Genomic DNA, 27,220 nt, shown 5'->3' on the forward strand with positions numbered 1-27,220 from the left:
AAAGCATAGTCATCTGTGCAAAACTGTAGTTTGCCGTGGCAGCATGCTTTGGGAGGCCAGTAGCAACTTTCCTTTGGAGTCAGTGCACAGGCCACATCCTGCCACAGCTCTAACTCGCCACATCATTTGTTCCTCTGCAGAGACCAACGGCATAATTCAAAGGTGTAAACGTTGAATACAGGAAACAGTAATGGTAGTCTCCGCTGTTGGTACTTTGGGGCTTTTGACACCTCTGGACCTCCGCCAAGCTATTTTCTTGCTTGATTACTTGAAAACGGCTGTGAATAAAACAGAAAACAGTGTATTATTGCTCACTTGTGATTCTGTTAGTCATATGGTTAAAAATACATTAAACTAGAGGCATCAGTGAGGCATCTAACCCTCTTTTGCCTCCCACACTAAAGTCTAGCCCCGTCTGAAGTCTCTCGCCATCTTTGGAAGAGTGTTGCAGGGTAACAGAGCACCTCCCCGCAGACCTTGAGTATGGTGTCCATTTTATGACACCCTCACACCTAAACAAATAGACACCGTAGCGGAGACCGTTCTCACTTACTGGAAGGAGAGGAGCTCTGCAGAGCCTAGCAGGAGACATAGTCAGACCCAGTGGATGAAAGGCTGATACAACACTCCCACTCACAGAACCATCACACACTGAATCTCTCTCTGAGTCGTCATCACTACACATGGGATCTATCTCAGGTTACATAGGCGTTCCACTGATGAAAGATGGTCAATGTGTGACCGTGTCCAACCGGTCACGAATGGAAGAGCCTTCATTGCTTTTAAGCATCGCAGGCTAAATGGTGTAACTATGGCAATTGAAAGAAAAGTGTTGTTTCAAATCATGTACTAGATCATGACATGAAAATAAATATCGGACAAGACAGCACTTTTGCAGTCAAAATTGCAGGCCAGTGTTGACACACAGTATTATAATTGACATGTTACCTGTTCCTATTGTAATAGACCTGAGAATAAACAGACAGGGTTGGTGGGGTGGAGGAGCAACCTGTCTGTCTGTCTGTATTCTGCACGCTGTCTGTCTGTATTCTGTACGTCAACTCACAATGTGATAATTTGTCTTGCCTGTCAAAGAGAAATTACTCTCTGGGTTTTGATTCCTCCTCTCTCTCCACGTGGTGGGGGCCGCGGGGGAAACAGAGACTCAGCCCTCACATCAAGGACCCTTGAGGTAGATAGCGGCCGGTGGGCTGTCAGTCAGGATCAGAACCCGTCACGGTGACACTGGGATCAAGCCTGAGCGAGCGAGAGCGCACACACACACACACACACACACACACACACATACACACATCAAGCCTAAGCACGCACAGGGGTACCATGACAGTTTGGAACAGACTGTAGCCACCACAGAGACTCAGCAAAAGCACATCTCCATCAAGATGAGTGTTGTCTCATGGGCTAGGGACTTTGTTATGGCTTATCTTTCTAACAGCTCTCATGTACTCACAAGGACCAGGACTGATTACAGTACACTACCTTGTCTATTCAGGTTGAGACAATGCATGAAGCGTATATAAACAACTAACAACACTACTTCAATATTCAGCCTGTATGAATGCTATTCAGCCTGTATGAATGCTATTCAGCCTGTATGAATGCTATTAAGCCTGTATGAATGCTATTCAGCCTGAATGACTGCAACATTGCAGCGGTATTATGTGAAAATCAACAAGGCTTTATAGTACAACAGACCCAGATTATGCATGGAGGCTCTCACAGAGGGGCTACTGAGTATAGATACATACATACTTTACTGTTCTATTTCATTCTGTGCTACAGAGATCAGGGGAGCATGTGGGCTAGTAACACACAGAATGGCACATAAACACTGTGATATAGAATGGAAATGGGGGAGGTAGGCCTATAGAGATATAACATTTGAGACTCTGCATGCAGAATTCTGCAAAAATATCCTCAGTGTACAACGTTAAACACCAAATAATGCATGCAGAGCAGAGTTAGGATGATACCTACTAATTATCAAAATCCAGAAAATAACCGCTAAATTATACGACCACCTAAAAGGAAGCGATTCCTAAACCTTCCATAACAAAGCCATCACCTACAGAGAGATGAACCTGGAGAAAAGTCCCCTAAGCAAGCTGATCCTGGGGCTCTGTTCACAAACACAAACAGACCCCACAGAGCCCCAGGACAGCAACAAAATTAGACCCAACCAAATGAGAATGAGAAAACAAAAAGATAATTACTTGACACATTGGAAAGAATTAACAAAAAAACCCAGAGCAAACTAGAACGCTATTTGGCCCTAAATAGAGAGTACACAGTGGCAGAATACCTGACCACTGTGACTGACCCAAACTTAAGGAACGCTTTGACTATGTACAGACTCAGTGAGCATAGCCTTGCTATTGAGAAAAGCCGCCGTAGGCAGACCTGACTCTCAAGAGAAGATAGGCTATGTGCACACTGCCCACAAAATGAGGTGGAAACTGAGCTGCACTTCCTAACCACCTACCAAAAGTATGACCATAATAGAGACACATATTTCCCTCAGATTACACAGATCCACAAAGAATTCGAAAACAAACCCGATTTTGATAAACTCCCATATCTACTGGGTGAAATACCACAGTGTGCCATCACAGCAGCAAGATTTGTGACCTGTTGCCCTTTTGTACTTCAACCATTTGCACATCGTTACAACACTGTATATATACTGTACATAATGACATTTGAAATGTCTTTATTCTTTTGGAACTTCTGTGAGTGTAATGTTTACTAGAGTTGACGTCGGAAGTGTACGAACACTTAGGTTGGAGTCATTAAAACTCGTTTTTCAACCACTCCACAAATTTCTTGTTAACAAACTATAGTTTTGGCAAGCCGGTTAGGACATCTACTTTGTGCATGACACAAGTAATATTTCCAACAATTGTTTACAGATTATTTCACTTATAATTCACTGTATCACAATTCTAATGAGTCAGACGTTTACATACACTAAGTTGACTGTGCCTTTAAACAGCTTGGAAAATTCCAGAAAAGGAAGTCATGGCTTTAGAAGCTTCTGATAGGCAAATTGACATCATTTGAGTCAATTGGAGGGGTACCTGTGGATGTATTTCAAGGCCTACCTTCAAACTCAGTGCCTCTTTGCTTGACATCATGGGAAAATCAAAAGAAATCAGCCAAGACCTCCACAATTCTGGTTCATCCTTGAGAGCAATTTCCAAACGCCTGAAGGTACCACGTTCATCTGTACAAACAATAGTATGCAAGTATAAACACCATGGGACCACGCAGCCGTCATACCGCTCAGGAAGGAGACGCGTTCTGTCTCCTAGAGATGAACGTAGTATGGTGCGAAAGTGCAAATCAATCCCAGAACAACAACAAAGGACCTTGTGAAGATGCTGGAGGAAACAAGTACAAAAGTATCTATATCCACAGTAAAACGAGTCCTATATCAACATAACCTGAAAGGCCGCTCAGCAAGGAAGAAGCCACTGCTCCAAAACCGCTATAAAAAAGCCAGACTACGGTTTGCAACTGCACATGGGGACAAAGATCGTACTTTTGGAGAAATGTCCTCTGGTCTGATAAAACAAAAATAGAACTGTTTGGCCATAATGACCATCGTTATGTTTGGAGGAAAAAGGGGGATGCCTGCAAGCCAAAGAACACCATCCCAAACGTGAAGTACGGGGGTGGCAGCATCATGTTGTGGGGGTGCTTTCTGCAGGAGGGACTGCACCTCACAAAATAGATGGCATCATGAGGAAGAAAATTATGTGGATATATTGAAGCAACATCTCAAGACATCAGTCAGGAAGTTAAAGCTTGGTTGCAAAATGGGTCTTCCAAATGAACAATGACCCCAAGCATGCTTCCAACGTTGTGGCAAAATGGCTTAAGGAAAACAAAGTCATGGTATTGAAGTGGCCATCACAAAGCCCTGACCTCAATCCTCTAGAAAATGTGTGGGCAGAACTGAAGAAGTGTGTGCAAGCAAGGAGGTCTACAAACCTGACTCAGTTACACCAGCTTTGTCAGGAGCATTGGGCCATAATTCACCCAACTTATTGTGGGAAGCTTGTGGAAGGCTACCCGAAACGTTTGACTCAAGTTAGACAATTTAAAGGCAATGCTACCAAATACTAATTGAGTGTATGTAAACTTATGACCCACTGGGAATGTGATGAAAGAAATAAAAGCTGAAGTAAATCATTCTCTTTACTATTATTCTGACATTTCACATTCTTAAAATAAAGTGGTGATCCTAACTGACCTAAGACAGGGAATTTTTACTAGGATTAAAATGTCAGGAATTGTGAGAAACTTCCGACTTCAACTGTATGTTTCCCATGCCAATAAAGCGCCTTGAATTGAATTGAATTGATATAGTGTTTGATAGAGAGGAGACCTTGAAGGGACAATGATGGCTGAACTGGAATATGAATCAGTCTCAGTCCTAGTGATCAGGGGGCTTCTGTAGTGTCACTGCCATGACAACCGAGTGACCTGATGGCGAAGGTGAAGGATTTGAGGGGGATACTCCCTTACACAAAAAACACATGATTTGACATGAAATTTCACATGAAATCATGTTTTTGGAACACTTCACGTGATCACGTTTTCACGTGTAGGTTGATGTTATCATATGTTGTTTTAAGATCACGTGAAGTTCATGTGGTTTTTCCGTAAAGGCTGTTTGTACGAGAGGCGGCTGTCAGTTTTCAGAGTAGGACCATTTTCTTTTCCCGCATAGAGAAAATACTATTTCCTACAGTACTTATTATTAGCCATGTCTTTGAGCTTAGATGGACTCAAAGGGGGAAATTTTCCAAACCCTTTTATGTTGGCTAAAGCTCTTACAGCCTAATGCCTTCAACACCATATCAGATTTCTTTCCTCTCCAGCTTTAACTTCAATTATAACTTGATTATTATAATTTGTAATGACATTAAAATGTACCCCTTTCTTCTAAGGTAATTATAGCTGTTGATACTTTACCCAAAATTATATTATGTCGTGTAAATCAAATGACATGTTGCAAATCAACTTCAATAACAGCAGACAAAAAAAATGATCCTTCATTTACAATTATACAAATGCATCCATTATAGAGTGTGTTTAGACACATCATGCTGTCAGTTGTCATAGACCCCGGGCCCTGATCATAGCCTCACCATTCTGCTTCATCAGAACAGTTGTTCAACCTTCCTATGATTACACTAACCCGGTAGCCATGCTCTGTGGAAGCACATTAAATGATAACCTTCTCCATCTCTGAGAAAAAAAGTCCTCCATCCATTACACACAGTCAAAAAAAATTGTTTCTCATGCCACAGTAATGGGAGCAACAATCAACTTAAAAACATAATCACAAAACTTGTTGAACAGCCTGGCAAGACCCATTAATATAATGATTAACAGAGAGGAAGGAGGACATAGAACACACATCATTCTACAGTCCCCATCGCCGGTTTATTCTATTCCCTAATGAACTTCTGTTACGAGTTCTAACTTCTAACCTGGACAAGTGAAACTAAACAGATGTCAACGCTGACTATCAATATAATTGTAAAAACTACAGGAGAGTGGAGACAAGAATAGCTCCCATTGCTTAAATATACACACACACACACAGCTGGTGGGGACATTACCCCTGGGTGGTCAGTTCCCAGGGTCATCCGTCTGCTGCTTCTGTATTAGATAGTGTAACATCCAGCCTGACGGCATTGGGGAAATATCAGGGCAAAGGTCAAATTCACACAGGAACCATTCCACTCCTCCATGTTGCATTTATTATACCAGGCCAGGGGTGTCCTATGTGGGAAATAATTCAATAAATATGGAACCAATCGCTGGTCTTGACATTACTCTATTTGCTGGGGCTTGACACACGTCTACATAAAGTAGACAAACACTTAAGAACATAACATTAGAAGATTTGATTTACTGAATAACCACGAGGTAGCAAGTACCGGGACTGCAGTCAGAGGCCTTAGTCGGCAGACGGAGTCAAAAGTCGAGACCAAAGTGGAACCCAGTTATAGAATGCAGTGTTTTTCTGTCCCTTCAGTCTTGACGCACAGAGACACAGGTCCTGGGAAGCAGCGTGACACACTGACGTGCCAACCGTTTGACCATTAACGGGCAAAACAGGAACAAGTCTCGACAAAGCTGATAGGAATGCTGCTGACCAATGTGCCGGCTACATATAAGGGCATATATTAGCGTTGTTTTTCTCATGCCACAGTAATGGGCGCAACGATCAACCTAAAAACATAATCACATAACTTGTTGAACAGCCTGGGAGACCCATGAATATAATGATTAACAGAGAGGAAGGAGGACATAGAACACACACATCATTCTACAGTTCCCATCACCGGTTCATTAAATACCTTAATGAACGTACAGGTAACTGCCAAAATAAAGGAAACACCAACATAAAAGTGTCTTAATAGGGCGTGGAACTCTATTGGAGGGATACGACACCCCTCCACAAGAAATTCCATCCTTTGGTGTTTTGTTGATGGAAAACGCTGTGATGGGGGCATAGCCATGGTAGGCGAAATAATGGCCTGCCCAGATTTTTTTTGACATGACCCTAAGCATGATGGGATGTTAAACACTTAACTAACTCAAGAACCACATCTGTGTGGAAGCACCTGCTTTCAATTTCTCTTTGTTTCCATTATTTTGGCAGCTACCTGTATGCAACTTCTAACCTTGAGAAGTGAAACTAAACAGATGAAAAACAAAGTGTCCATGCTTTGGTACATACTACACTGCAGGGCCTTGGCCCATAAAGGGGAGGGGAGCTCCAGAGTACGATACACAAGAGACACCTGAGCCCAGAGTCTAGACACACACATACAGTACACACTTGAGGCAGCTACTGAGTCCTCCACTCGTCCCTCCTCATTTATAATACATGAGAACCAGAGTAGACAGACTAGAGGCTGATATCGGATCTTCCCTTTGGGATAAAGTAGGATTCCCCTATAGACCCATCCAGCAGTCAGCCAGTGTTTATGCTTGTTGCCTCGACTTAGAAGTCCTCTGCAATACAAAGCTGACAAACAAGAGTACAGTCTTGCTGCTACGATAATGGTCAAGTTACATAACGCTGTTGGTAATTATGTAACAGCAGTACCACTCCAGATCCTTGAGGGTCAACGATCACAGAACAAAAAGAATGGGACTAAAATGGCTGACATTTGGTATAACTTACAAGATAAAAAGACGGGAATAAATATTGGTAGTTGAACCTATCGCTACATTAACTCTGTCAAACCGGCACATTGCCTTAGGGCAGGGAAGGGCCACAAAAAAACCTGAACTCCTCATGAAGGACCGCAGTGGCTCGACTGAGTCCCCCCCCACAAAATACCTTGCCTTAGGGTATTGAAAACAGAGGCGCTGCATAGAACTATCCCGTTTGATACATCAGTGGAGACATACCAGTGTGAATATAGTATATTAGCATTTTCCTTTCCTACAATCTCCTTTGCGAGCATATATCACTTTAATGTGTCTTCTAAACCAGTCTGGTGCATGGAATAAATGGAATATTATGCCAGAGGGGAGATCTGAGACAGTGAGACAACATGAACTAGATACAAGCTGAGCTAGGCAAACCAGACACGTTTCATAATAGGATTCTACCAAAAACATGAGACAACTAACAGTCAGTGTGTGCTTCAGCCTTTATTCAGAGTATTTACATAAATTAGGAGAAAGAGAAAGGTGGGGGGTTGGAGGAGTGGAGAGGTGAGGGTCGTGTTAAGGTCATCCGGCCTGCTTCTTCAGCGTGTGTCCGTAGAGCGTGTCTCCCACCAGCTCTCTCACGGCCTCCCTGTCCTCGGCGTCTGTCACAGACACAAATGGTGGCCATGACCCTTGACCAGACACAGATCATATGACCGGTCTGTCCTCTGGTGGCATGGGAGCTTTCTGATCGAAAGGTTACAGGTTCGAGTCCCTCTGAAGGAGCTGGGACTGCTCTGTATTAAACTCTGTCTTTAGTGGGGTTGAGTCAGAGTGGGTTTTGAAATGCAGATGAGAGCACTGCTTTAGATGAATAATAAAGCACGGCTGAGCCAGTGGAGGAGCTCCCTGCTGCTCTGAGGAGCTATTCTACCGGCATTCACTTAAACTGGGGAGTTTAGAATACATGACAATGGTTGCTTAGGCAAGGTAATGCAGAAAAAGTGTGACATCATCATGCAGAAGCAGGATGGCATGCATTACGGATGGGCCATTCATTTAGCTGGTCCCTAACAGAAAATGCATTAGGGCAGGATGTTAAATCAAGAGATGCACACAGGCAGTATGTAGTAGCTGCATGTCTGAGCTTTCTTGTTGAGGGTCCAACTTTTTAAGTGTTGTTCAAATGCATATTTACATAGTAATGACATACTGCAGACAGGTACACAAGTTCACTGAACATAAATGTTTTAGTTTGCCACAGTAAAACACCTGAGAGTGGTGGTACAAAGTAAACTGTACCATCTGCATGGCAACGCCGCTGAGAAGACACTCAGATTATTCATTTACTGCTGAAATAAGCACAAGCAGAGAGAGATAAAAGTCCCCATAGGTATAACAAATATGCATCTCTCCTCACGACGCCTTGTACAGCAACAGCCATAATTATCCTGCATTGTCACATTGTGAAGCCAGAGAAAATAAGCTTCCTGATAAACATAAAACACACTGTAGATACATTTACTTTACTCCCTTCCTTGTTATTAAGCAATGACTCATATATAATATCGCAGGTCTGTCGACAGTCAGAGAAGGGGGATGCGTTTGGTTGTTATTTGTGATGGGTGAGTGAAGATGTCTACCATTGTGTGTGGAACTCAGACTTGGTGACAGGCGACAGCTACACACACACAGGCAGCGCTATCTATCAGCAATAAGCTGATGTCGCACTGCAAACTGGGTTTAGCCATGAGGACCTCTCTCTCTCTCTAGCTACAGTCTGTCGCTCCTTTTCTCTCTAACATCTCCCTCTCTTTGAGCCTCTCTCTCTTCCACTCCCTTCTCTCTCCCAACCCCCTCTCCCTACTTCTCCCTTACTCTCCCTACACCTTCTCTCCCCCTACCCCCTCTGTCTCTCTGTCCCTACCCCCTCTGTCTCTCGGTCCCTACCCCCCCCTCAGCCCTCAGTCTCCATGACCACTATGTGTCTCATGATTTGTTAGGTAACAGTTCTCTGAAATCGCAGGAAGGAGCACCAACATGCCCAGGGGTTCAATTATTAACACACACTGCAGGAACAGGAAGCTACTAGGCTTAGCTGCTGTTAGGAAATCTTTTTGGTTTTTTTATGAATAAGGCCTACCTGAAATGGCTATCTGCAGACTATATAATCATTTAGGCGAGCAGTCAGCTCACCAGACCTTTGATTTAATCAAGAGGCTAATTATGGGATTAATGATCATTTCTTTGGGCCAAATTGATTTACCCTGCTAGTGCATCATTGTGTTGTCGAAACAGGAGACCGTTCAACAGCGTGTCTGCCCTGTAGCCAGGATGGCAGTGTTTATATAGAAGCTGTCAGTGTCATGCACAGGAGGTTGGTGGTACCTTAATTTGGGAGGACGGGCTCGTTGTAATGACTGGAGCAGAATCAGTGGAATGGTATCAAATACAGCAAACACATGGTTTCCAGGTGTAGGATGCCATTCCATTTGCGCCGTTCCGGCCATTATTATGAGCTGTTCTCCCCTCAGCAGCCTCCACTGGGTCAGGTAGCTGGACCATCTGTCACTCTGTGAGCACAGCAGCTACTGGCTCCGACAGAGAGGGCCATGCAGAGCAGCGGAATATAGTACAAATGAACAGTCACACAGTACGTGCATATGCAACACAAACATAAACAGACAGGAAGCTAGCTACTGTATTATGTAGTGCAGTCTATGTCATTCATTAGTGGGACAGCCCAGGGACAGATGGAGATAGTGCTCATGTAGCAGAAAGATAAGCCTGAATAGAGCTCGGCAGCTTGTCGTCCTAAAAAAACGGAAAAGAGATACCTCTGGTTCGTTTCTATGGGGAAAATGAATGGGAAAGAACGGGGTTTTGGGATAAACACCGAAAATAAGGTCTGAGGTTAACACAGGCTTAGGAGATCTTATACGTTTTGTTCGATGAGATAATATCAGGCAGTTAACATGACCTTTATGAAATATGAAGCCTTTCACGTGCATTGTGTGCTTTTTTTGATGACAAAAATGCTTCAGAATTCACAACAAAGTGATGTTAGCTGATGAAGATTATCTCATAGAACAAGATCTCCTAAGCCTGTGTTTACCACCAACCTTATTTCATCACGTATATCCAAAAACTCCATTCATTTACCCATAGGCCTTGCCCAACGAACCATGGCACAAAGGGTACAAAGTACCTATATCCACAGTAAAACCAGTCCTATATCAACATAACCTGAAAGGCCGCTCAGCAAGGAAGAAGCCACTGCTCCAAAACCACCATAAAAAAGCCAGACTACGGTTTGCAACTGCACATGGGGACAAAGATAGTACTTTTTGGAGAAATGTCCTCTGGTCTGATAAAACAAAAATAGAACTGTTTGGCCATAATGACCATCGTTATGTTTGGAGGAAAAAGAGGGAGGCTTGCAAGCCGAAGAACACCATCCCAAACGTGAAGCACGGGGGTGGCAGCATCATGTTGTGGGGGTGCTTTGCTGCAGGAGGGGCTGGTGCACTTCACAAAATAGATGGCATCATGAGGCAGGAAAACTATGTGGATGGAAAATGATGTGCCAAAATTCACCCAACTTATTGTGGGAAGCTTGTGGAAGGCTACCCGAAACGTTTGACCCAAGTTAAACAATTTAAAGGCAATGCTACCAAATACTAATTGAGTGCATGTAAACTTCTGACCCACTGGGAATGTGATGAAAGAAATAAAAGCTGAAATAAATGACTCTGTCTACTATTATTCTGACATTTCACATTCTTAAAATAAGGTGGTGATTCTAACTGACCTAAGACAGAGAATTTTTACTAGGATTAAATGTCAGGAATTGTGAAAAACTGAGTTTAAATGTATTTGGCTAAGGTGTATGTAAACTTCAGACTTCAACTGTATATCCCCAGTCTGTCCTGTGCATGTCCACCCACACCCTACAATGAACAGCTGTGTGATGGATTTTCTGTACGTCTCTAGATGTGTCCCTCAGTGTGTGTGTGTGCGTGGTTGCGTTTGTGTGTGTGTGTGTGTGTGTGTGTGTGTGAATCTGGGCAGCCCTTTGACAGTGTTGCTAGCCTGCTGAGAGAGAATTCCCCTGGGATAGAAAGAGCGAAAAAGAGAGAGGCAGAGAGAGAGATGAAGAGAGAGTGGTCCCCTCTGCTCCATAGGAGTGAATGCGTGGATTCCAGCCTCTGCCTCTATAAATACTCCAGTCACGCATCAGAACAACAGTCTGCTGGCGGGGACAGGTTTTACATACATTTAGACGAGTAGAGGACACACATTTAATCTGTTTCCCTTACTCTCAGTTAGAGGACATGAATACAGAACAGTAGATGCACTGTTTGTGTGTCAGGTAGCATTAGCTGAGTTAATGGGGAACTAAACAAAATGGTGGACAGGGAAACCCAGGAGCTTTCTACCTGGTGCTGTGGTCTAATTAAATTACATGTAAGATTATTTTTGTATTTCGACCTACTTAGTCCACCTGTCGGCTCTCTCTAGTAATGAGCCTGGGGAGGAGGTTAGAACTAACTCATTTTTTTTCTTGACATGGTTTACATTGTTGTTTAACTCCAACTCACCCACTCCCAGTTGCTCCAGCCGGGCCTTGAACTCTGGCCTCTCCTCCAGGACCCTAAGGAGATGGGTGGGCTCCATGCGCTCCAGCTCCACCCTCCAGTACACATAGATCTTGTGGTTGAAGCTGACGTACACCAGACAGGGGCTGTTCTTGCCATCCGTACAGGTGTACTGACCTGTTAAACACCAATATGTAAGGCCGGTTAGACAACCACAGGGAAGAACATATTCCATGACTAGGGGCCCGAGTTTTCCCTAATCACATGTCTTAATCGGGAAAAACTCCAGGCCCTAGTCATTACAGTAAAATATACATTCAGTGACAATAGGAGAGGCTTAGAAATAGGATTGTTCAAATCAAATAAATATAATCAGATGTTATTTGTTACATGCGGCGAAATGACAAGCCCTTAACCAACAATGCATTTTTTTTTAAAGTAAGAAAATATTTGCTCATCACTGTGGCCCTGTGAACACTGGCCTATAATAATGCGTGTTTCGCAAGCAATGCCAACAGTGGTGAGGCTGAGCTAATTCACTCCAATAACCACAGAGACAAAGCATGGATGACCCCTGAGCATGTGTTGTTCACACACTGACTCTGATTGTCCTGTCTGTAGCTTCAACATGCGTTCATCGTTACGCATTCTGCATTTATTCCTTGTGGTATTATTATTATTTGTATTATTCTCTGCGTTGTTGGAAAGCGCCCGTAAGTACGCATTTCACAGTTACTCCACACCTGTTGTTTAAGAAGCATGTGACAAAAATAATTGAATTTGATTCTCTCTTGCCCATTTCTTTAATCCTCTTATTAGATAACAATATGATCTCTCTCTGCTCTCAGAGGCACTGGGGCTCGTGCAGAAATTGGAGAGACAGCGTTTGACATCGAGCGAGAGAGTGGGAGATAGAGAGTGGGAGATAGAGAGTGGGAGATAGAGAGGATGTAGCTTGTTTATGTGAGCCTGAAGTCCAACACTGCCATCTAATGGTGACATGAGCTGGAAACATTTACTGTATTAATACTGTCAATATCATTTGCTTAGTCATCACGTAAATCAGGTATACATAGGTGAGAGATCTGACAAGAATGTGTGGTTCAGAATGAGATCTCACCTGCACAGAAAGCATTGACGTTCTAGTCAAACTGGAACCGCACCACCATGCGGTTGTGGTCGATGATGTAGGTCTGACCATCCCAGGCACACGCCACCACCTCTTCTCTGCCGTCGCCCTGGAGACAGAGGCACAGTCACAATGTCAAAAACCGCACGGTCACAGGCAGTCACTAAAAAAACTGACCACTTCAACTGCTCTGAACTGTCCATCAGTTTCAGTGTGCCTGGAACACAAAAACACACGATCACATTGTTCACATACTAAAATTACCAACATTTTATGCTTAATATTGTTAATGCTATCAAGAGTATTGTTTAAACTGCATATAATAATAATAATAATACGACAGTCTGAGATTTTTTTTGAAAGAACTAAAACAGCTCAAGACCTGCAGATCACTGGTTCTCACGGGGTTAACTAAGACATTAAAGCCATAGAAATGGAATGAATTATTCATACGGTTACAGCAGCACTCTGAGTGCTGGACACCAACATAGTCATCTAAAGATCTCCATCCCTGAGCTAAAAGCAAGAAAATAGCACATAATTTAAGGTAACCTTTATTCAACACAATTTCTGTCCCTCAATCTCCCCTGAAAACACCAACAAGCTTTGAATTCGAAATCCAAATACTTGGGAAAAAATATAAAATAAAATGGCTGTAATATGATCGGGCTACATTTCACTATTCCCTCAGCAGAATTCCTCAAACATTGATCCTAATTAGGGTACACAGGCATGTCAAGCCCTCTCTTGGTGCATCATTATTAGCCTATCTGTGACTGGCCCAGACTCTCTAGTAAGATATAATCCTATTGGTTCCCCTTTTCTTTAAATATTGATAGTCTCTCCAGGAGCTCACAGAGCCCTCAGCCTGCAACAACCACAACCAGTCTCCTCTGGTAACATTCACCCACAACACCTCCCTCCCTTCTACATGCCTTTCCTAGTTCTGAGTGACCTTGTTAGAAACTGTAATTGGTGAGAGAGTAAGAAAGGTCTTCCTTTTCACATTAAGAGAGCTGGGGAGCAGGCTAGGCAGCTCTGTGAGCTGGCAGATATACTGCCTGTCAGAGATGTTCAGCAGATTTCTATAAGGAGGATTAATATACAGGGTTATTGCTGTTGAGATAAACAGGTCAGTCAGGTATCTTCACAACCACAAGTCATATAAACCTTGGATCTGCTCGTATTTACACTGAAAAACTCACCTAACAGCAGAGTGGAAGTACTTCTTTTTTGTTGTTGCTGAGCCCGCTACAGTTATGATTTAGCTCATTATTTTAGAAGATAATTGACTGCAGTGATGTTAAAACTTCCTATCTGGGGGCCTCCCGGGTGGCGCAGTGGTCTAGGGCACTGCATCGCAGCGCTAGCTGTGCCACCAGAGTCTCTGGGTTCGCGCCCAGGCTCTGTCGCAGCCGGCTGCGACCGGGAGGTCCGTGGGGCGACGCACAATTGGCCTAGCGTCGTCCGGGTTAGGGAGGGTTTGGCCGGTAGGGATATCCTTGTCTCATCGCGCTCCAGCGACTCCTGTGGCGGGCCGGGCGCAGTGCGCGCTAACCAAGGGGGCCAGGTGCATGGTGTTTCCTCCGACACATTGGTGCGGCTGGCTTCAGGGTTGGAGGCGCGCTGTGTTAAGAAGCAGTGCGGCTTGTTTGGGTTGTGCTTCGGAGGACGCATGGCTTTCGACCTTCGTCTCTCCCGAGCCCGTACGGGAGTTGTAGCGATGAGACAAGATAGTAATTACTAGCGATTGGATACCACGAAAATTGGGGAGAAAAGGGGGTAAAATGTATTTAAATTTTTTTTTTTTCTTTTTTTAAACGTCCTATCTGAACACATCCTCATTAGGATTCCATTATGAGACGGACTGAGTAAAATAAAGTTCAGAGTGGTCAGTGGTGCGATTAGTGAATTGCGCAGCGTTGCTCTTCTGAACAACTTACTTCAGACACTTTCTAGAGTACAGAGGGCAAACAGGCCGCATTTAGAGGAGTCGCCTTTGGAGCCTCTGCTTATGCTCCCGATGAGATGAGTGGAGACGTTCTTGTTGTGGATCCGACCAGTGGTCAGATGCAGAAAGACGTCTCTGGAGGGACCCTCGCTGTGACAGACACATTACAAACACAGGACGATACCAACATGAACTGGCACAGCTTATCTATAATTAGACAGCCAAAGCACTTGTCTACTACTGTGTACTGTATGTATCAATACTGCATATGTATTAGGTGCTCTGCATGTCCAGTGGTATGTACCTGCCAGGAGTGGGTGGGGCCTCCTCCCCAGGCCCCACCTCAGAGGAGCCCTGTTGTGTCCATGTGCACAGCAGGATGGCAAAGCCACAACCAGGCTGGGACACCATCAGTTCAGGAAGACCCTCTAGGTCTGGGTTTACTGACAGGCTGTCCACCTGTCACAGGAGGAAATAATGGATTAGAAAAAGTAGAGTGTACACTTTACAGGATGTGAAGTCATCCAGTGTTATGTGGGGTTTATATGTCGGGCCAGAGTTCAACTCGGGATAACCGGTCATACAAAAGTACAGTGGGGAGAACAAGTATTTGATACACTGACGATTTTGCAGGTTTTCCTACTTACAAAGCATGTAGAGGTCTGTAATTTTTATCATAGGTACACTTCAACTGTGAGAGAAGGAATCTAAAACAAAAATCCAGAAAATCACATTGTATGATTTTTAAGTAATTAATTTGCATTTTATTGCATGACATAAGTATTTGATACATCAGAAAAGCAGAACTGAATATTTGGTACAGAAACCTTAGTTTGCAATTACAGAGATCATACATTTCCTGTAGTTCTTGACCAGGTTTGCACACACTGCAGCAGGGATTTTGGCCCACTCCTCCATACAGACCTTCTCCAGATCCTTCAGGTTTCGGGGCTGTCGCTGGGCAATACGGACTTTCGGCTCCCTCCAAAGATTTTCTATTGGGTTCAGGTCTGGAGACTGGCTAGGCCACTCCAGGACCTTGAGATGCTTCTTACGGAGCCACTCCTTAGTTGCCCTGGCTGTGTGTTTCGGGTCGTTGTCATGCTGGAAGACCCAGCCACGACCCATCTTCAATGCTCTTACTGAGGGAAGGAGGTTGTTGGTCAAGATCTCGCGATACATGGCCCCATCCATCCTCCCCTCAATACGGTGCAGTCGTCCTGTCCCCTTTGCAGAAAAGCATCCCCAAAGAATGATGTTTCCACCTCCATGCTTCACGGTTGGGATGGTGTTCTTGGGGTTGTACTCATCCTTCTATTCCTCCAAACACGGCGAGTGGAGTTTAGAGCAAAAAGCTCTATTTTTGTCTCATCAGACCACATGACCTTCTCCCATTCCTCCTCTGGATCATCCAGATGGTCATTGGCAAACTTCAGACGGGCCTGGACATGCGCTGGCTTGAGCAGGGGGACCTTGCGTGCGCTGCAGGATTTTAATCCATGACGGCGTAGTGTGTTACTAATGGTTTTCTTTGAGACTGTGGTCCCAGCTCTCTTCAGGTCATTGACCAGGTCCTGCCGTGTAGTTCTGGGCTGATCCCTCACATTCCTCATGATCATTGATGCCCCACGAGGTGAGATCTTGCATGGAGCCCCAGACCGAGGGTGATTGACCGTCATCTTGAACTTCTTCCATTTTCTAATAATTGTGCCAACAGTTGTTGCCTTCTCACCAAGCTGCTTGCCTATTGTCCTGTAGCCCATCCCAGCCTTGTACAGGTCTACAATTTATCCCTGATGTCCTTACACAGCTCTCTGGTCTTGGCCATTGTGGAGAGGTTGGAGTCTGTTTGATTGAGTGTGTGGACAGGTGTCTTTTATACAGGTAACGAGTTCAAACAGGTGCAGTTAATACAGGTAATGAGTGGAGAACAGGAGGGCTTCTTAAAGAAAAACTAACAGGTCTGTGAGAGCCGGAATTCTTACTGGTTGGTAGGTGATCAAATACTTATGTCATGCAATAAAATGCAAATTAATTACTTAAAAATCATACAATGTGATTTTCTGGATTTTTGTTTTAGATTCCGTCTCTCACAGTTGAAGTGTACCTATGATAAAAATGACAGACCTCTACATGCTTTGTAAGTAGGAAAACCTGCAAAATCGGCAGTGTATCAAATACTTGTTCTCCCCACTGTAGCTCAGCTTTTAGCCAGGTTAATTTCTATGGCAACGAATCCTTCAGAACGAACCAGCTCCTGGGCAGGCTAACTCTACTTACCCTGAATGAAATGACTGAGCCGCGAGTTGAGGATCAATTAACTCAGATTCACTCCCTCTTGCAAAGACTTCCATCATCCCCTCCATTTGAGGAAGACGACTGATTCAATATTTTATTAATCAAATGTTTTTTGTGTGTTAAATTACTAATGTTAAGATTTATCACATTACACATTTAGTAATGATAGAATGCATTTTAAACTTCACGCAATGTAACACTTTTGTATGACTTAATAAATAACAAATATCAATAGGAGTGGGAAGGTGCTTGTGCATTGATAAGCACACCAAAGACCTTAACGATAAGTTTGAAAATAAAGACGGCACTTTTAATAGCCTATTTCACACCATAGCCTGCTGAACTTGCGAGATAATTTTTCTCTCAGAACAAATAAAAATGTGGCACTGATTAATCCATAGATTAAGGTTTCAGCATTGTCTCAATGAAGAGTTCGACTAGCCATGTGCGACATGCGCAGTTACTAACCTGTTAGAGATAGCGGCAGGCGGACGAGCAATATCCACCGTCGTAGAACGGACCAAGCCTGAGCTGGAATGTAAAACTTGCTGAAGCTGGTAAGAAAACCCTGAGTAGATTGCTCCGTAGGATACCCCTCAGGAGTTTTTCAGCCTTTGATTGACATAATCCATGTTTGTGTATAGACCTACCAGAAGCCACTTCTTCAGCAGGACCAGCTGTCCAGAGCTCAGGTCTGAAGAATCGGTGGGCTCCTCCCGCGGAACGCTCTCACCACACGGTCTGTGTATCCCACTACAAGCTCACTGCGCCCATCCCCATCTGCAAAGCGTGCGCACACACACACACACACACACACACACACACACACACACACACACACACACACACACACACACACACACACACACACACACACACACACACACACACACACACACACACACACACACACACACACCTGAGAATAAAGCAGTCAAAACAGAAACGGTCAATTGCATTGAGGGTGCCTACGTCTAGGATGAAATGGGTGCAGAACAGAGAGGTTACCTATGTCACTAATAAGGATGACTTTGGTGTTGGCAGGAATGTGCTGAGAGAAGCAGGGTTTCTGGTCATCAGAGAACAGCGCCTCCTGCTGGCTGGACAAATCTGACTTGGCTCCTGCCACTGCAGACAGGTGAAACCATCCCTCTGCACCCACAGCAACTACAAAGTTCTGATGGATAAGTTAAGGCAGTGAATAGTTAGATGATAGCACTCATTGGATGCAAGGGGGGGAAAAAACACACACACCCACCCTTCCTTTGTTGCAGATGTCTCCAACACCAACACAGGTGAGCTAAAAAATAAACAAAAAAGATAATTCATTAAATATTTGTCTAAATCTGCTAAAATAACAACAGAAATCAGATGTGCAGACAGGGGTGTTCGAATTCCCTCTTTTATGCCACTTACAGTTGGACTTAAATGTGACGATATTTGAACTCAAAGAGGGGTGATCAAATAACCTCTAAGCAGCCACTTACCATGCCCACACATGTTCTAGTGATCCAAGGCTTAGAGTCATCATTCTTGTACACATGCAGCTTTCCACTGGTGTCACCCACGATAAGTTCATTCAGCTGTTAAAAAATAATGACAGTTAATGTCAAGGTTTTGGTGTCAAGGCCCTGGGTACAGTCACAGCCAGGACATTTTGTTTCCATAGATATAAGACATGTTGTCATAAATATGTTGAAGGTCAAGGAATGTGATTAGAGGACTGTTATGGCATCTACTATTTCACTCTTGACCCTCTTATCGTGACTGGAGGGAATGAGTCAGAGACCCTCTAAAGCAGGAGTTGCTATTTACAGTACAGGGACTAGAAAGGCGGAGTTGCTATTTACAGTACAGGGACTAGAAAGGCACACCTGGACAACGAATGGGCAAGTGGAGAGTGGGCAGAGCAGTTTATGACTTCTGAAAAATTATTTATCTGTTGCCACGTAGGTGGGGAAATAACTGACAAAAAAACGAGTTGAACATGTCATTGGTAGGTCTACAATATGTATAACTGGCCCTAGGAGGTGGATACACTAACGCCGTAGGCATTGAGACTACACACATTTTTTCAAGAATTGCTCATGTCTGAAAACATGGACACAAGGAAAGATCGCTGAATAGTTGTCTAGCTGCTGATACTTTACCGAGTCATTATCTGCATCCCCAAGACAAATTGCATGAGGGAAAAGAGTTACGGTGAAATCCAAACTAACACGCTGAACATAGCTCAAGGACCGCATTTCACCAGATAACAGTTTGACAGCTGAGCTGGACACTGACAGCTGCAATTTGCATCATCCAAATGCAAGTTAGAGAAACATCAAGTAGTTAGCTGTGTTAAAGCGTATATTTAAGCGTTGCTTCTGCTTTTAAACTTGGCGTGATAACTATTATCAACCATAACCACTAAAAATAACAGAAAGCCGTACTAAACTTGTAAGACCTGAGGGTTTGTACGCTCCTCCTTAAACAAAGCTCACGTGACAAAAACAGTACGGAAACATACTTGAGACAAGCTTCACGCGTTTTGTATTTTGCGATTCGTATGGTCACGTGGCGATATTTATTGTAATCCCACAGATATCGTTAGTTATTGAGAAGTAAAGAAAAAATTAAACAGCCAACGGAAATGTTATATTGTAACATAATCCCTGCATTTGTATTTATGCACAAATACTGAATCCCACCTAGCTGATTATTCAATTGTTCATTATATAGACTAATGTCACACTCACATGTAGCCTAGTAATTCCAGAATATTCTATGAGTGTAAATGATAAATTATAATGTCAGTAAGCTAAAAGAATAATGTGGTAGACTGCTGTGGGCATTAAATCAAAAAGGTTTAAAAACTCAGTACAACTGCCATCAAGTGGTTACTCGTCGGGGTGCATTTGGGTGATGCACTGTCAATCCTGTAGAGGGTGCTGTTGTACAAGACAAAATATTTTCCAACTATTTCACCTCATCCATACTGTCTAGGGACCCAAGGCCCTTCTGACCCATATGACTCTTTGAGTGAGGAACCCAAGCCACCATTGGTTTGCCTATATATTAGACCTACATGTTTGAAAGGCCTACATTTGTTGGTATATTCTCAGAAGTACGGAATAATTTAAGTGCACAGCCTGTGGATATTTACTGCAGCAGAGCCACTGTTTTCAGTGATCTCCAGTGGTGTAAAGTACTTAAGTAAGAATACTTTAAAGTACTACTTAAGTCGTTTTGTTGGGGTATCTGTACTTTATTTTACTATTTACATTTTTGACTACTTGTACTTTTATTTCACTACATTCCTTAAGAAAATATTGTACTTTTTACTCCATACATTTTCTTTGACACCCAAAAGTACTTGTTACATTTTGAATACTTAGCAGGACAGAAAAATTGTCAAATTCACGCACTTATCAACCGAACATCCCTGTTCATCCCTACTGCCTCTGATCTGGCGGACTCACTAAACACACTAATGCTTCGTTTGTAAATTATGTTTGAAGGTTGGAGTGTGCTCGTGGCTTTCTGTAAATAAAAAAAACAAGAAAAGGGTGCCATCTGGCTTGTTTAATATAAGGAATTTGAAATTATTTATACTTTTACTTTGATACTTATGTACATTTTAAACCAAATACTTATAGACTTTTACTCAAGTTGAATTTTACTTTTACTTGAGTCATTTTCTATTAAGGTAGCTTTACTTTTACTCAAGTATGACAGTTGGGTACTTTTTCCACCACTGGGGATCTCTCTCTCTCTCTCTCTCTCTCTCTCTCTCTCTCTCTCTCTCTCTCTCTCTCTCTCTCTCTCTCTCTCTCTCTCTCTCTCTCTCTCTCTCTCTCTCTCTCTCTCTCTCTCTCTCTCTCTCTCTCTCTCTCTCTCTCTCTCTCTCTCTCTCTCTCTCTCTCTCTGTGTGTGTGTGTGTGTGTGTGTGTGTGTGTGTGTGTGTGTGTGTGTGTGTGTGTGTGTGTGTGTGTGTGTGTGTGTGTGTGTGTGTGTGTGTGTGTGTGTGTGTGTGTGTGTGTGTGTGTGTGTGTGTGTGTGTGTGTGTGTGTGTGTGTGTGTGTAAAGACCAGAACAGGTAGTCACGACCCATTAAACAGCTGCACATCACTGGCCACAGACAGGACTGGATGATTGTCCACATCGACTGTAGGGAATTTCAGATAAATATTCAGTTCAGCATCTCTTCAATAGGCTAACTGCTGAGAGAAGTTGATTCAGATTACTCAGATGCCTTGTGATGGCATGGGTCATTACCATTCACTCCAGATGTTCTTGACAGGTCTCATTAATTAATTAAATGCATAGCACAACCCTTTTCTTTTACTCAATAAGTAAAACAAAAGCATCAGATAGATGTTTAAAGTAGACTAATTTTAAACGTCCAAAACGTTCAAAATTAAAGTCCCCTATACTGTCATGTACGCTAGCTAGACAACACTGTGCTATAGTCCACTTCATATGTTTTATTTCAGATATGGTCTTTCATCTAAAACTCTATTTTTAGCACAATTGAATAGTTAATGCAGCTGAATATAGGCTATGCCCTTCAAACTTTTTTTATTTAGACCTATTCATGTGTATAAATTGTTAGTAAAGATAAATTAGAATTTTGATAACCGTGATCACTGTGTTTGTATCCTTCAAAATGCATTCAGTAGGGGCTTTCCACTTTATTATAAGACTGATCTGTTGTAATGCACCTGCAGAAATTATACAAAGTAGAGTCAGTGCCATGGCCGACCCCAAACGACCACATTATTTAAAAAAAATAAACACCACAATTTAGTTTAACAGCTAACAAATTGAAAATTAATCCCGCATATCACATAGGGATTATTTCCCAGGACAAATGGGCCCTTATGAGTTTTGTTTATGATGTCTCAGTGAACTCCAAAAGCAGAAAGACAGAGGTGTTTCAATGGATACTCGGGCGCCCAGATGTCATATTAATTATTACACTCGGCTATGACTGGCACCTTCGAATAGAGGGAGCGCTCTGCCTGCCTCTGGAAGATCTGCAGTAGAAAAAAGTCTTTACAAAGCGCTAATTGGACTCTGGAACCGCACTGACAGGGAATGGTAGATAGGTTTCAGAAAGCCGACGATGGCGAGGGGGCTGGGGGAAACTGAATAGAACCCACGCTTATTTTCTAAACTCTCTTGCTGTGCAAAAAAAGGAGGAAAAAGAAAAGAAAAGTGGGTGGGGGCTGGGTTCTTCAATGCAGGCTTGATTTTGAATGCCACAGCCAACACAGAAAATTTTCACAATTTACCCCCTCCCCTCAAACACACACACACACACACACACACACACACACACACACACACACACACACACACACACACACACACACACACACACACACACACACACACACACACACACACACACACACTCATCCCCATGAGTGGAGTCGGTTGGTTTTGTTCTGAGTGAAAGACATGTTCTATTATGCTGCCCTTTAAAAGAAAACAAAATTGTCGAAATACACTGTGTCGAGTCGTTACTGTAACAAAATAGGGTGTATCAAATCATACACAAAACATCCTCGAATGCGTCCTTCTTATGGCCCCTTCTCAGATTTACCCTTCCGTTCCGCCTCTCCGAGGGTGATGATTAGCTCTAGCCTAATGAAAGTGGGAAATTCGCCTCTGCTGGACAAAGCTCCATTCTTCGAAAGACGAAGCATTCAAATGCGGTTGTAAAAGTGTTAACAATAAACGGTGGGTCATCCAAGACTGTGGGGTCTGCTTGTGCCTGCCAACCCGACAGTGTTCCAAACAACTTACAGTCAATGGTGTCTATAAGGTATACCTTATAGTATACTGCCCATACTGTATGGACTGCAAAGACAATGCAAACAACTAAATCTTAACATCTTTGATAAGCGCCTTTAAGGTCCGCCTGAGTTTGAGAGCTGCCTTTCAGCACTACTTTTCGGTCCACTTGAGAAATTGGTTATCTGCATGCGTAAAAAGCTAGTATAGTCTAATAGGTTCGCTTGTTTAAGTTATTTAAAAAAAATGATATATTCAACAAACCAAAAAAAACAACAGTTGTTTGAGTCACCCATAAAGGGACACGTTTAGCTCATTTTACGCATAAAATGAAATTACGCCTTATTTGTCTTTCGACCTCGATCTTATTTTATATTCTATCACACTGTGGCCAACTTTTATGTACAAGACCCTCAGTCTCTCATTCGCCATGAAACAATTCGATATATCTAGTATATAATGTTAATTTCTGAACCATAGACGCTCTATTTTTATGCATTTTATATGAGGAGCATTTTGGAACCTTTGCGCGTAATCATACGATCCGGTGCTAGATTTTCAAAGCAGAGTTGAATGAAAACTAACATTCTATTAATGCTCAAAACTCTCAAGACATCTGGAACAAGTCGGCATGCTGCAACCAACCAGTTGTGCTTTGGTGACTGTTTGTTCAGTGGTTCAAGTGGCACGCGACCGGCGTACGCATTGCAACAGCATAGGAGCCAAGGTGAATACAACTAGCACGAGGAGGAGGCGTGGTCAGGTCCAGCGCGTGGGGCTACCAGTGTATAAGCCTCGCTACTAGCCTTTATCAGGACTCAGTTCAGACTGAGGAGTGTGCGAGGCAGAAGCCCACAAGACCGCCCATTAAACACGGCTAAAGTGAGCATTAAGCCACACGTGAACGCCACGAGCAGGACGCACTGCTACGGATCAATCCAAAGAAGAACTCTGAGATTCTCTGCAGCTCTTATTTTTATTTTTCAATACGTGCCAATGGACATCACAGCAAAGATGGAAATAAATGTGAGCCAGCAGCACTTCATGCCGCCCTCCTGCTTCTTTGCTGCCGCAGCGCAGAGTATCCAGCTCAGCCCTACCAGCAGCCAAGGGAGCGGCAAGTCAGCATCCAAGGTGAAGAGACAGCGCTCATCCTCGCCTGAGCTGCTAAGATGCAAGAGGAGGCTGAACTTTGCCGGCTTTGGGTACAGCCTGCCGCAGCAGCAGCCGCACACTGTGGCGCGGCGGAACGAGAGGGAGCGCAACAGAGTGAAACTTGTCAACAATGGCTTCGCCACTCTCCGGGAACACGTCCCCAATGGCGCGGCCAACAAGAAGATGAGCAAAGTGGAAACGTTACGGTCGGCGGTGGAGTACATTCGCGCACTGCAGCAACTTTTGGATGAGCACGACGCGGTGAGCGCAGCGTTTCAGTCCGGGGTCCTGTCGCCCAACAACTACCCCAACGAGATGAACTCCATGGCAGGCTCTCCAGTGTCCTCCTACTCGTCCGATGAGGGGTCCTACGACCCTCTCAGTCCCGAGGAGCAGGAACTCCTGGACTTCACTAACTGGTTCTGAGCATCTGTATCCTATAAGGTAAACATGTTTTTATAATAGGCCCATCATTCATATTCTACAAGTACTGTATTATGCTTTGTTATAATGAATATTTGCATTATTACGTTTTCAAGATCAATTGAAAATAACTGAACTAATGTCTTACCTCATTTTCTTGTTCGTTACTATAGGAATATGGATCAATTGAATGATGTAAACTCTCAGCATGGTTCGGGAGGATTACAGGGGAGCTCGCGCCCTCTAGAACAAGACGCACTGAGCTGGCGTTCTGCTCCGGTCGTCCACGACCCAGTCCACCTAAAGGAACGGCCTTGCAACCAGAGAAACTGCGGACATGCAGGCCAGTGTTGAGCCAAACGCCAAAGGACTAAAAAGAAAACGGGCTTTCCATGTCTGACAGCGTGGGAATTCAACCTTCCAGCACATTCGCCCACGAAAACAACATTTCAAAAGTGATTTACAACAGCACACAAAACATTATTTAAAATGTTGTTCTCAAACTATGCTTAATCCAATCAAAGAACATCAACCCTTCTTTGTAAACTCCTGTGACATTTAGTTCTAAAATGCTTCCAATGTGCGGATTTTATTATATGAAATTCTATATCAAACATGTTTTTCAAATATATCAAGATATTTTTGTATGTAAATAGATTTTTTTTTTAGATGTTTTCTTTTGTATATATTTATATTGGTAAGTTGCTCTTACCTCTTGCCTATTTTAGACTTGTATAATACTCTGCAGCTGGCTATTCTGTGTATGGTCATTGATTAATGAGGTTTCAAGAAGGGGTTTGACACTCCGACGTTTTAATTTAGCACCAATGTGTCTTATTTAATAGGAAATACATGTTATTGTACATGGAGTTCACGATGATCAAAGGTTATGCAGCTATTGTCCAAACAGAGCACAATGGCGATTCATTGTCTATTGCTATACTGCCAGCTCCACACTGCCTTTACTTATATCATGTTGGTTGAAAAGAGAAAAGCCTATAACCATATTTTCTACACTCTAGTCTCATAATAAAACATTTTCTAGTATTTCCTTTTGTACCTCAAACTTTTTTACGTTTGCATTTTACATTCACTTTTAGTTACAGTGTGTTTGACTGGAGATGGAATGGGAGAAAGGATATAGGAGAGGGGGGAATGAAATATATTTCTGTTACATTTTTTTATAAAAATATTACCCATTTTACGCACACTTCCACCAACGAATTCATGCCATATCACACATTTTACGCGCGTCCCATTTGCGTAAAAAACGGTACATTCTGTAATATAAGTTATTAACATACAAATAGAGTAATATAACAATAGCAAATTCGAATCCTCAAGAATCCAATAGCCCTGTTTATAGCCCGAGGATACTTAATGGGGGGATAATACGTCTTGCCTGGCTTTAGGCTAGCGGAGACGTGTCACGAATATTGGAGCGTTCATGCTGCATGTCAATTCTGTTGTGCACCAGCTCAATGCTGAAGCGCGCAAGCGCGTGCATATCAGAGTGAGAAAAATATGTAGCTACAGCCCAGCACCCCAAAATAGCACTTGAAAAAGTCCCAGTTGTAACAATGACTCCGTAAGTCCGTCTATGCCATCCTCTTAGTCAAATTTATTACAATAAACTCTAAAAACAACTTTAGTAAACGAAACTGTATAAATAACAGTGAATTACATCAGTTTGCTATGTTTTTGGAACCTCTAATATATTGTGCAATTCTGTAAAACAAACAATCCTATTTCTAATTTAAACATACTTATTTCGTTGGCAAACCATCAACATTAGGATTCCGAATCATATAGAACTGTAGGGTTTAAGCTCTGAAAATAAAGTTAATTGCGATGACAAGAAAAAACGCAAAGCTTGAAAAGTTATTCTTGTTTAGCCTACATGTAAATGATCTCACTTGTGGTAAGTTGCAGGTGCCTACAGTGTAAAAATAGACATACAAACAGTTTTGCAAAGAGCACCCATAACATTCTGCTCCATTTCTAGTTCAGGTACCTATCTAATCCCTGAGGCCAAGAAGCATCGCGTTTGACAGGTAGGGACGCGTTTGCATCGAGGCGCGTGCCTGGTTTAATGAGTGAATGCCGTTGTCTAGTGGTAGAGGAGACAGCGCATTGAATTGGCTGACGGCGTGTGCCTTTCCTACAGCAGCGCGCGACTAGCACTCAACAAATGTCCTTGGGAAGAAAAAAAAACAGTTTGGCTGAAGTTAAACCATTTGTTGCGTGCAGCTGCCAGATGGAATATCGTTTAAGAGTGCCAGGTATTGTTCACCACTATCTCTAGCTGAAAGGGTTATTGCTCAGCAGTTATTAAATACCACAATACAATTCCTTGACGCCAAGATAAACATCATAGCTGATGCTTCATTAATGATTTATTCGGTAAAATGGTTGTCACATAAGAATATATTCTAAGGCATGGCTACTAGGCCTACATATTATTTGAGTGGAGCCTACTATTACGGCTTATAAAGCCCGTGTATTGTGTATAATGCACCATTATCTAACTCTCTAGGGGGACAAATACTGATTTTAAATCTATTTCTGGGACCAAGTTATTTATAGACAGGACACAACGTGTATTTTCTGATGGTGTTAAGTCAGGTTTCCTTGATATTACGAAAGGTGTCATACAAGGTTTGATTTTGGGTCATG

The 27,220-nt window shown here is 43.0% G+C and overlaps 1 protein-coding gene and 1 pseudogene across 1 annotated transcript; one reads left to right on the forward strand and one right to left on the reverse strand.

The window, feature by feature from the left end:
* Positions 1 to 7,688: 7,688 nt before the first annotated feature.
* LOC139533960 (KICSTOR complex protein ITFG2-like) lies at positions 7,689 to 19,673 on the reverse strand (annotated as a pseudogene).
* Positions 19,674 to 23,784: 4,111 nt separating this feature from the next.
* On the forward strand, positions 23,785 to 25,593 carry LOC139533959 (achaete-scute homolog 1a-like). The gene is made up of 2 exons (XM_071332508.1): positions 23,785 to 24,565; positions 24,718 to 25,593. Exon 1 carries the CDS (start codon positions 23,963 to 23,965, stop codon positions 24,545 to 24,547), a length of 585 nt encoding a protein of 194 aa, XP_071188609.1. The 5' UTR covers positions 23,785 to 23,962; the 3' UTR covers positions 24,548 to 24,565; positions 24,718 to 25,593.
* The last annotated feature ends 1,627 nt before the right edge of the window (positions 25,594 to 27,220 follow it).

The sequence above is a fragment of the Salvelinus alpinus genome, chromosome 11 (genome assembly GCF_045679555.1).
Source record: "Salvelinus alpinus chromosome 11, SLU_Salpinus.1, whole genome shotgun sequence".
Classification (NCBI taxonomy): Eukaryota; Metazoa; Chordata; class Actinopteri; order Salmoniformes; family Salmonidae; genus Salvelinus; species Salvelinus alpinus.

Excerpts from the sequence above, each read along its gene's own strand:
- LOC139533959 (XM_071332508.1), top strand. The coding sequence starts at position 23,963 with ATGGACATCACAGCAAAGATGGAAATAAATGTGAGCCAGCAGCACTTC.